The 9,330-nt window shown below is 38.0% G+C and overlaps 1 protein-coding gene across 1 annotated transcript; it reads left to right on the top strand.

Annotated features, from left to right (window-relative positions):
- Nucleotides 1-1,417: 1,417 nt before the first annotated feature.
- LOC139716102 (BAG family molecular chaperone regulator 2-like) lies at nt 1,418-3,508 on the top strand. The gene is made up of 2 exons (XM_071627659.1): nt 1,418-1,947; nt 2,749-3,508. Exons 1-2 carry the CDS (start codon nt 1,569-1,571, stop codon nt 3,120-3,122), a joined length of 753 nt encoding a protein of 250 aa, XP_071483760.1. The 5' UTR covers nt 1,418-1,568; the 3' UTR covers nt 3,123-3,508.
- The last annotated feature ends 5,822 nt before the right edge of the window (nt 3,509-9,330 follow it).

The raw sequence follows: 9,330 nt of genomic DNA, 5'->3' as shown, positions 1-9,330 counted from the left end.
ATTGAATTTTCGTCATTTTTTGTACAAGATCAATGGAAAATTGTGAGGGTATTACACGGTCAGTTCACTCATTTGCATATTCATATCCACTGTACAAGAACTGTTTTGCAGAAATGAGCAAAACCTAAAAATTCCATATCTTCCTTACAATTCTTCCGATTTCAGTCAATCTTTTACCATTATACTGGTAAGCTTTTGCTCTTTTCTATAAGACTAACTTATTTTTGGACTGGATTTCCCCTTTAAAGCAAATTCTAATTGATCAGGAGGGACCTATCCAAATAGGCACAATAGGCCCTACAAGGTAACTATGATATAGTTATAGTTATAGTTATAGTTATAGTTATTATAGTTATTATTCTATTCACATTCCCAGACATAAAAATACATTTCTTGTGGCAAACCATTCACGGTATAGCGGCCCTAAACTATGAAATGAATTGTTATGATGGGCATCATATGAATAACGGTGACATTCAAAATCCTTTTCTTTCAGTTTATAAACTATCTTACTCATTACAGTTCTTATATTTTCTATACAATTAATAAATACATTACATGCTTGTAATTTTCTCTATGAGTAAACATATCAATTTTGCATTAGTGGTTTTTTTTTCTTTGCACTTTTTCTATTTTGTTTTAGTTAACTTGTTGTTGTTGTTTGCTTTTTGATCAGTGCATGCTGTCTACAATGAACGTACATGTATCGATGGTGAATTAACATTGTCATTGCAGGTGTGTCCAATAGGAGCCTACACATGCTTTTTGGTGTCACCTTTTTTTGATTGTACAATGTATATGGATTCATGAAATGATTGGTGTTGAAGGAAACACATGTTTCGCTGCCTCTTTTAAAGCGACAACTCTGTGTACTAGCATGGAGCTATAAAGGACGTATAGTAAGCCCTACACTGCAATAGGATTTTCTCCTTAGAACTACTAAGTAGCTCGGGTTATGGTTAAAAAACAAACAAACAAACAAACAAACAAACAAACAAACAAACAAAACACGGGAGGGGAAAGGTTGTTACCAGTGCCCAGTTCAGTGAAGTGTACTGCAAATTGGCAATAATTGGCAACACAAATAATGTGATTGAAATTTGCTGTCTTCCATTCACTATCTCTCATCGTGAACCGTATAATAAATGCGTAACACGCTGATGTATGTTGCATACTGCATTACATGTGTGTGTGTGTGAGTGGTGTGTGTTACGTTTCTTGCGTGTGTATAACCAAGGAGGTACTAGGCAAGGAGGTACTAGGCAAGCTTGCCTAGTACCTCCTTGGTATAACGTGTCTGTTGCAGCTAGCTATCTCTAGCTGCGACTAACCTCACACGAGCATGGTGCGGAGCGAGCTTGGCTTGGTGTTGCGAAGATGTATTATGAATTTCTGAAATAAAGCGTAGCTACCTAAAGTTCTGCGAGACATAGAAACGTTTCATCAAGAACACTAGATTTAAAGGTTCCAAGCAACTCAGACTGTGTTTAGATGCCTGTAAAAGCTCATCTCTTTGCGTTCGACCGGCGACTCAGACTGCAACCGATTTGGAAACTTCCAGAATAACAATGTCAGCTGCTTCTCAAGCTGCAGAGAACGGCAACGTCGCAGAGGCATACGCCGAAACTCCCGGGGATGAGCTAACCCCGGTAACCGAGGGCTCAGGAGATGACGCATCGACGATGGTTGCTTCAGCGGGGCTGTCCGATGAGCAGCATGTTGACTGCAAAAATTTGTCGGCTGCCGTCTGCAAAGATTTGTCTATTGCCGAGAGAAGTGAAGATGATGTAAACCCTAGTGACTACCTTCTGCGATCACTTGATGAGCTTGAAGTAAGAGTAGAAAAGATGCGTGAAGCGGCGAGAACAATTGACGAGGAAAAGAGGTCATTGCTGGACTCCCTGAATACGATGATGCAAAGCGAAGCGATAGATCATCTCACCGAAGGTGAATTGATTTCTAACCGATTTATCAGTCCTTGTAAACTTGCTATTCATCGAATTTTTGTTCTGTCATCTGCAAAATTACTGGAATTAATGAACATACAAACAGAACATGCTTTATTTGGAGTGTGAAGTGCAATCTTTTAATATCAATCAAGCCATGTTGTCAATATCTACATGATTTTAATATTTATTGATTGAATGGTTGCCAACTCGCGACTGTGTGTGTCTTTTTGTTGGAATCACATTTGAACTTATTGAAATGAGAATATATTTTATTTTCTCTCTCATTCTTGTCTGAAGGAAAGATGAGAAAGTGCACGACAGTGCCCAGGGAAAACTCATATTTTTGACAGGTTGAGCAAAATAAAGTGAAACGACATGCATGCATTGACACAGATGAGACTAACTAGCTAGGGTAGAGATTTATTTCTATTATGTCTGGAGTCTACATTGCGCATCTGAATATTTACTTTTGAAACTCATGGAAGTCTTGATTTTTGAAAGGAAAATCATATGCTAGTATCATTGCAATCTCCAGGATGATATTTTGTTTTTCATTAGTACTATATTACTTGTGGCTTTTCAGATGATATCGATTCATAAAATGGAAATGTAAATTGTGAACTGCCTGTTTATATATTCATTTCATATATTTATGTGTATTTTCAGTATAGATGTCCAGGATGAAAGGGACTTTTGAAAGGCATTAACTCATTTCTGTTCTAAAGCAATCAAAGTGCACCATGTACATGTATGTCTGCTTTCAAGGAGACTTTTAATATTGTTTTTTCTTTTCATTCAGCTGAGAGGGAGGAGCTTGGGCTGTTCATCGACCGCCTCATCACTCGCTGCCTGACGGTGGACATCAACATCCAGACGATCCGCAGTCCGTCTCAGGAGCAGGCCTTGATGAAGGTCAATGACCTCTTGCGTGACCTCATCGACACGCTGAAGGAGGACATCGCCAAGAGCAAGCAGCGGCTGCAGCTCTACCTCAACAGTTGCCTCCCGTGGTCGGAGGCGGGGGCCATCGACGAGCGCTTCCAGGGGGCCGTGCTGGGATGCGCTGCGGAAGACCAGAAACTCATCCGGAAGAAACTCCAGAAGTTGTGGGATGCTTTCGCTGATTCAGACGCATTTCTTGCAACACTCAGGGCAATTAGCCTTGACATGTAGAGCAATCTCTGATAGACAGAGCAATCTCTGATAGACTTTTACAGCCCTCTAACTGTTGGACCATCTACATCTGTGAAAATTATAAAAAAGAAATACAAAAATGACAAAACAAAAACAAAAACATGTTTCCTCATAGCCCTCAAGTATACACGTAGATTTTGCAAATCTATTGGGAATATATGAACAAACAAAAACTTGTTATAATCTTGTTGCCAAAAATGAAGCAAGCAAACAAACTTTATTGTAGCTTGTACAGATACATGTAGTTACCAGACCAATGACAAAATGAATGCTGATACACAAATACATCTGGCTGTTCTTCCTGAACATTGTATTCAAGAGATTACAGCTCAAATGCTGCTAAAACAGGAGATGGACTATTTTGATACAAGATGCATGTTTGCAGAGAATATCTGTGCAAAATTGATGTCACAACATGAATGATTTATATCTGCTGTGACATGAACCCATGGAAAAGTAAGAGAAAAGTGCAGAATGGGGTCAGATAAAAGTTATCCCTTTACCATCCCTTTGGCATGCAAGAATGAGGTGGGGTTGTATACAGTGAAGTGTACTCTGTTGACTTGGGTGGTAATGTGTTGTTCCCGTCCGTCTATTGTATCGATATCTAAGCATACTGTTATACGGCTGTTTCAGAAAAAGAAAAAAAAAAATCAGTCTTATGTTCCTTCCTCATAGACAAGATATTTATATTCATTGCAATTTTACAGCTTGCCTTTTTGTACAGTCAAATTGCAGTAATTGTCTCCATCTTTTGTGGAAAGAGTATGAAGTGCAGTTTCAAATGTTTTCAGTGTGTTTTGTACAGCCTTTTGTTTTTTAATTGTTCAAAGAATGTTCAATAGTGGATATTGAACAAACAAGTTGGCACAACTACTATTGTTTGTTACATATCGATGAAAAAATTTAATCAAACTGTTTACAGTGTATGTGCTGTCTGTGTGCTGTTTGTGTGTGTGCATGTGTGTGTACCGGTTTGTATTTTACAAAGTTATGCAATCAGTAGAGATTGGAGAAAAAGAAACTGCAACAGCAACATGTAATGCAGTTTAATTGCTTGAAATTTTTAAATTGCATGCTGGAGTGATGATCCCTACAGACAACAAAGCAGTGACTGATTTCTTGTTTAGCTGCCCCCCCCCCCTTCTTTTTTTTTTTGCTGCTGCTGCTTGTTTGTAGTTCGAAAATTAGCTTTTCTTTGGAAATAGTGTTCCATAGCATGATGTGTGTCTGTCTTTCTGCGTATGTGTGTTAGGTAACTTTAGGTGAAGCTCATTTTGTGTGTATGTACATGCTGTCAAATATTATAGTCTGTAGTTTCCTGGATGTTTTAGCACCACAGCAGTACCTTGGCAGCCATGCATACACTGTTTAAAGGTGCATGGTCCCCGTGTTTTAGTCAAATGCGTACGCGGGCGCACGGCGCAAGTTTCCTATAGAGACCTTGTACGCTATCGACTCCTCTCTAGTGCTTACGCTTTGGCCCACTTCCCCGAGTCCGAAGAAGTCTGATTCACTGTAGTCAGTGGTCGGATCACAGTTCGGCTCATGATTCGGCTTAGGGGGATGACAGCTTTAGCAAACTTCATTTGTGATGTCATAATAACAAGCACATATGCATGCACACTGGCATTACTGCAGACTGCGCGATGCGCAGAGAAGACAACGAAGGCAACGTTACTTGGCAACAGCTACGCACTTTACTCTTGATGACAGCTCAACTTCGGTAATCTTCGTATCAATGCTAACGGTGATCGGCAGTATCATCAACAGCGCCCTCTACACTACCGGGACTATGCCCCTTTAAGTAACAATAGTATACATGTCTCCCCCAGCAGTCTCTTCCAGTGTGCCAGCAGTGCTCAGTTTTTAAACAAAAATCAAATTGATATTTATCTGCTTGAATTCTATCCCACATGATTTGAATATTCCTCAAATGGATGCATTTACTCTTGGTTGAATTATCTTTGACATGATATTATTATGCAGTACTGCTTTAAAAAGTTACAGGAGTTTTTGTGTATACAGTCAACTTCGGATACCTCGACGTCGGATAAGCCGAATATCACTTACCTCGGGGGCAAAATGAAAGTCCCGATTGTTCCTATGGAGTTTCCGTGTATTAAAATTCGCGTAGCTCGAAGAAAATAACTCGAAGTTCGGTTACCTCGAAGTGAAATCTACTGTCCCAATCTTAATTAACTTATTGTTTTTCCCAGCATGTAGCTCGAATCAAAATTGCAAACATCACTCAGCATCTCGGATTAAGCGCGCGTGGACAGCGAAGAAGACATGTCACAAATCTTTAATTCACACTTGACTGTAAATATTCCCGACCAGAACAATCGCGCGCCCAAAGAAATACCAGGTACACAGCTGACAAGAAAAATTCCCAACACCTACCTACATACGTACACGGTATGCACATAGCACTCTTGCCAATGGAGTGCTTACGATAGCACTACGCTCTGCCCCATCATCTTCTTTTCTTTATAAGGAAACATCCGACACTTATCTTACCATCGTACGGAGTTGATTGTTACCACTGTTCATTTTCAAACGTAAAGGCAAACATCCAACTTTTTTTGGTGGCACGATAGGGCCACCAAAATCTTCATTTCTGAAATTTTGATTTCAATTCCGATTTTCATTCAATTCATTCATATAAAAGTCAATTCAATTCCAATTGACAAGCATGTAAACAATCGGTAGGCACTATAACAGATACCATGTTGAACATCGATAAACGCCGGATAAGTCGAAGAAAATTCGACGTATGTACGCGTACCTCGAATTTCGCGTACCTCGAACCATTTTCTTCAGTCCCGACGAATTCGAGGTATCCGAAGTTGACTGTATTTAGCAAGTTATGACATTGGATATACACAGAAAGGTAGTAATTGTTATTTTCTTCTTTCTTTTTCTTTTTTTTTTTTTGCCAGAGATTGATTTCCTCTGAAAATTCCTTGTGAATATACCCACCTGGAGTCAAACAAAGCACTACAAAGTTTTGATTCTCAGACTCATCACTAGCATTTTGAGGCGACTTGGTGGTGATTTTTCATCAGTCTAGGTTGATTGTATGCATCTTAAATCTATACAGCGTTCATACATGTAGAATGGTATCTTAACAGTGGTGATTCATACATTATACAATCAAAAAGTTTGCCTTGATTAACATCTAGGTAACACATGTGATAAACGATAGGAAGAAACTGACCTACATGGTACATACTTGTACAATATAATGTACGAGGAGTGTATGTAATATACATTGTACAGTAGCATAGAAATTGTGCTGTACATAATTATGCAGTTGGTAACAAGGTACAACATGTAGATTAATCTGCAAACCAACTCTGAATTCAAGACCTGTAAGATGAGTAAGGTCAAGTGTTAAAGGATATCAACTTTCATATGTATAGCATATACATAACTCTTTTTTATGTTACCTCATTATTGCAACTCATGTGTAGGAAATATTCAGTTTGTTTTGATTGAGCTTTATGAATTATTTTTGTCCATCAAAGTCACCTTGGTGTCAAAAAACCATGTTTTTAGTTGAATAAGACCAAAACTTTGATATGGGCTATGTCATAGTTTAGAACCAACATTTACGCATTATTGAGTGGAAGTCAGTTATATGCAACATGCCATCTATCTTTCTGTCCTTTTTCCTCTTTCATCAGTACTGGATATGTTTTGTCTTAAATCTATAAATTCAATTTGATGTACATGTATTTGGATGAGAGTTGATATTAGTTGAGAATATATTTTTCAATAGGCAAGAATAACTTTACTATGGTATGTGTTATATAGATGTACAGCGTAATCATAAAAAGGTTAAAGTTTATGTTACATATGTATGTAATAATGAATTTTTATAGGGGTAGGGGCATAAGGAGGAGAGGGGATGATATGGGCTTGCACTTAGTTTTGTACTAATAAATACTGCAGCGATTTAAGATTATTAAACAACATTTTTTTTGGGGGGGGGGGATTTTGCTAGAGAATTTCACTTAATCTGAATCTACAGTATCTGAAGAATATACAGATTTCATCAACTCTGTGAAAGGGGGGCGGGACATAAAGTGAACAAGACTTGCCCTACAAAACAATTTAAGCAGATCTGAAAGGGGTTTGAATGTGTCATAGTAAAATGCTGCATGGTAAAACAGCACAAACATTTTGATCAGTGCAATGATAATGTTGAATACCCTTTGAAATGTAATTTCTTAAAATAATACCTAGCACTATTTTTTTTTTTTTTTTTTTGGGGGGGGGGCAGTAATCCAGTAAATAAGTTTGAACAGGATGAACACACCATTAGATTTGGAAGAAACTTGTTTCATGAGGTTTCCTTTGGCATACATTATATATTACACGTATATCGTAGAAATAAATAGAAAATAAGAGAAGGCAATATTCCTGTAGTAGTGTTTTAGGTATCTTTTCTTATTCCTTGATAGAGAGAAAGAAAGTAAGAAGAGAGGTAGAGAGAGGGTGTGTGTTTGCGGGGGGGGGGGGGGGGGGGTAGTTCTGAATGTTAAGATATTAGGTAGGTGATTGAAGAAGATGTTGACAGAAACCTCTTTAATAAGCCAATAAGCCCTTTGTCTCCAGTTCTATTAAAAGGAAATCATCAATGTATTGGCACCATGTGTGCTTGGTTGTGTTTGTGTGTGCTTATTAATCTGATCATACTTTGTACAGTTTGTACATCTAGTCTTTCTCAAGAGCTCCATGATTAATGTGTAGCGTGAAAAAAAAAAAAAATCAGGCCAGTTCAGTGGCTGTCAAAGACTGTATTTTCTTTGAGGTATTCTGCAGAGCTATGACGGATTTTTCTAGAAAGGGTCACTTTCTTGCTTTGCACCCTCTGGTATTAATCCCAATCATTTACCTTATCTTTTGAGTGCCATATTTGCTGATAGTATAAAAAGTGATGAATTTAACCGATTTGAATTTTGATATTGGCGTCTTTCTGATGTTACTCTGATTCAGAAATCTCTTCAGGAGATATGTACTGTAAAACAAGAAATATTTGTAAGCATGAAACTGTCACAAGTTTTGTGAGGAGCCAAGATTTATGAATGTTAAATGCACCCGTGAAAGGTTTTGTCAACACAATGCATTGAATGCCAGTGGCAATGCGTGCAAGTTTCATGCAGCGAAAAACACCATCGCCTCTAATTCGCGAAAATTTCATGCCTTGAGTGTTTCTGGTTTTACATTATATGTGAATGTGTCACAAATTTCTAAGGACTTTTTAATGCCAACATGTGGGTATGCAACTACACAGGTCTGCATTCACAACAAACTTTTATTATTCTAGCCATCCTCTCTCTCTTTCCCTCGATATGGATTTTTTTTTTTTCTCTTTTTTTTTTGTGTAATCAAACTGGCCTTGGAATTTAAGGTGCAAATTTCCACCGCTTGATGTTAAAACACTCTCAGTGTAACCTCATGAGTCAAACTACACCAATGTATGTCAATATGCAGAGTACTTTTAATAAATTCAATCCTGTGAGATTGTAGTGAGGTGGGATGCTGTTGCCATGGTGACAGCATGAAATCGCCGTGCTAATGGGTAAGCTGTCCCCTCTGCTCTTCATTTCCTTCATGCTAGTGTCCAACAGCTGTGTGCTAAAATTCATAGTGCAAACATTGTGATCTTTCTACCACTGAGCAGAATTTAAGAATTTACCGAGTTAAGGGAGTTACAAGTTTCAATTGCTTGTTTTTCCCATAAACATGTCTGCTATATAGCATACATTGTAACCATGGAAGAGATGTTTCAAAAGCATTTTATATCCTGCTTTTTGTTAACTGTTTTCGGAAGATTTTGTCATGGGAATGTGATTTTGTGACGTATGGTGCAGTTAAGTTGGGAAATCCGCCCATGTGACCATCTCATGACCTCCGATGCTAGTACAGTATGCTAGTACAGCAGGTGAATGTAAGTTACTACGAATGTTGTCATGGTTGAATGCTTTTTATCAATGAATGTAAGAATTGGAGTGTGATATATACATATTTTGTATCTGTGTTACAACTTCTGAAGAAAACTCAGTTGCAAAAATTACTTCATGCTTGAATCAGAGAATCGCGAGGCTCTTGTAGATAGTAACAATAAGTGGCTACACAAATGCATCAAATAAGTTAGTATACTGTAAAACGAGGAATG

Source organism: Diadema antillarum, unplaced genomic scaffold (assembly GCF_040938485.1).
Source record: "Diadema antillarum isolate AM-2024a unplaced genomic scaffold, OU_Dant_1.0 scf00000061, whole genome shotgun sequence".
NCBI classification, from domain to species: Eukaryota; Metazoa; Echinodermata; class Echinoidea; order Diadematoida; family Diadematidae; genus Diadema; species Diadema antillarum.
Note: the sequence above shows the minus strand (reverse complement) of the source record. Positions and strands in the feature narration are given on the sequence as shown.

Coding starts and splice junctions, on each gene's coding strand:
- LOC139716102 (XM_071627659.1), top strand. CDS start 1,569: ATGTCAGCTGCTTCTCAAGCTGCAGAGAACGGCAACGTCGCAGAGGCA. Junction 1,948..2,748: donor GATAGATCATCTCACCGAAG/GTGAATTGATTT, acceptor CTTTTCATTCAG/CTGAGAGGGAGGAGCTTGGG.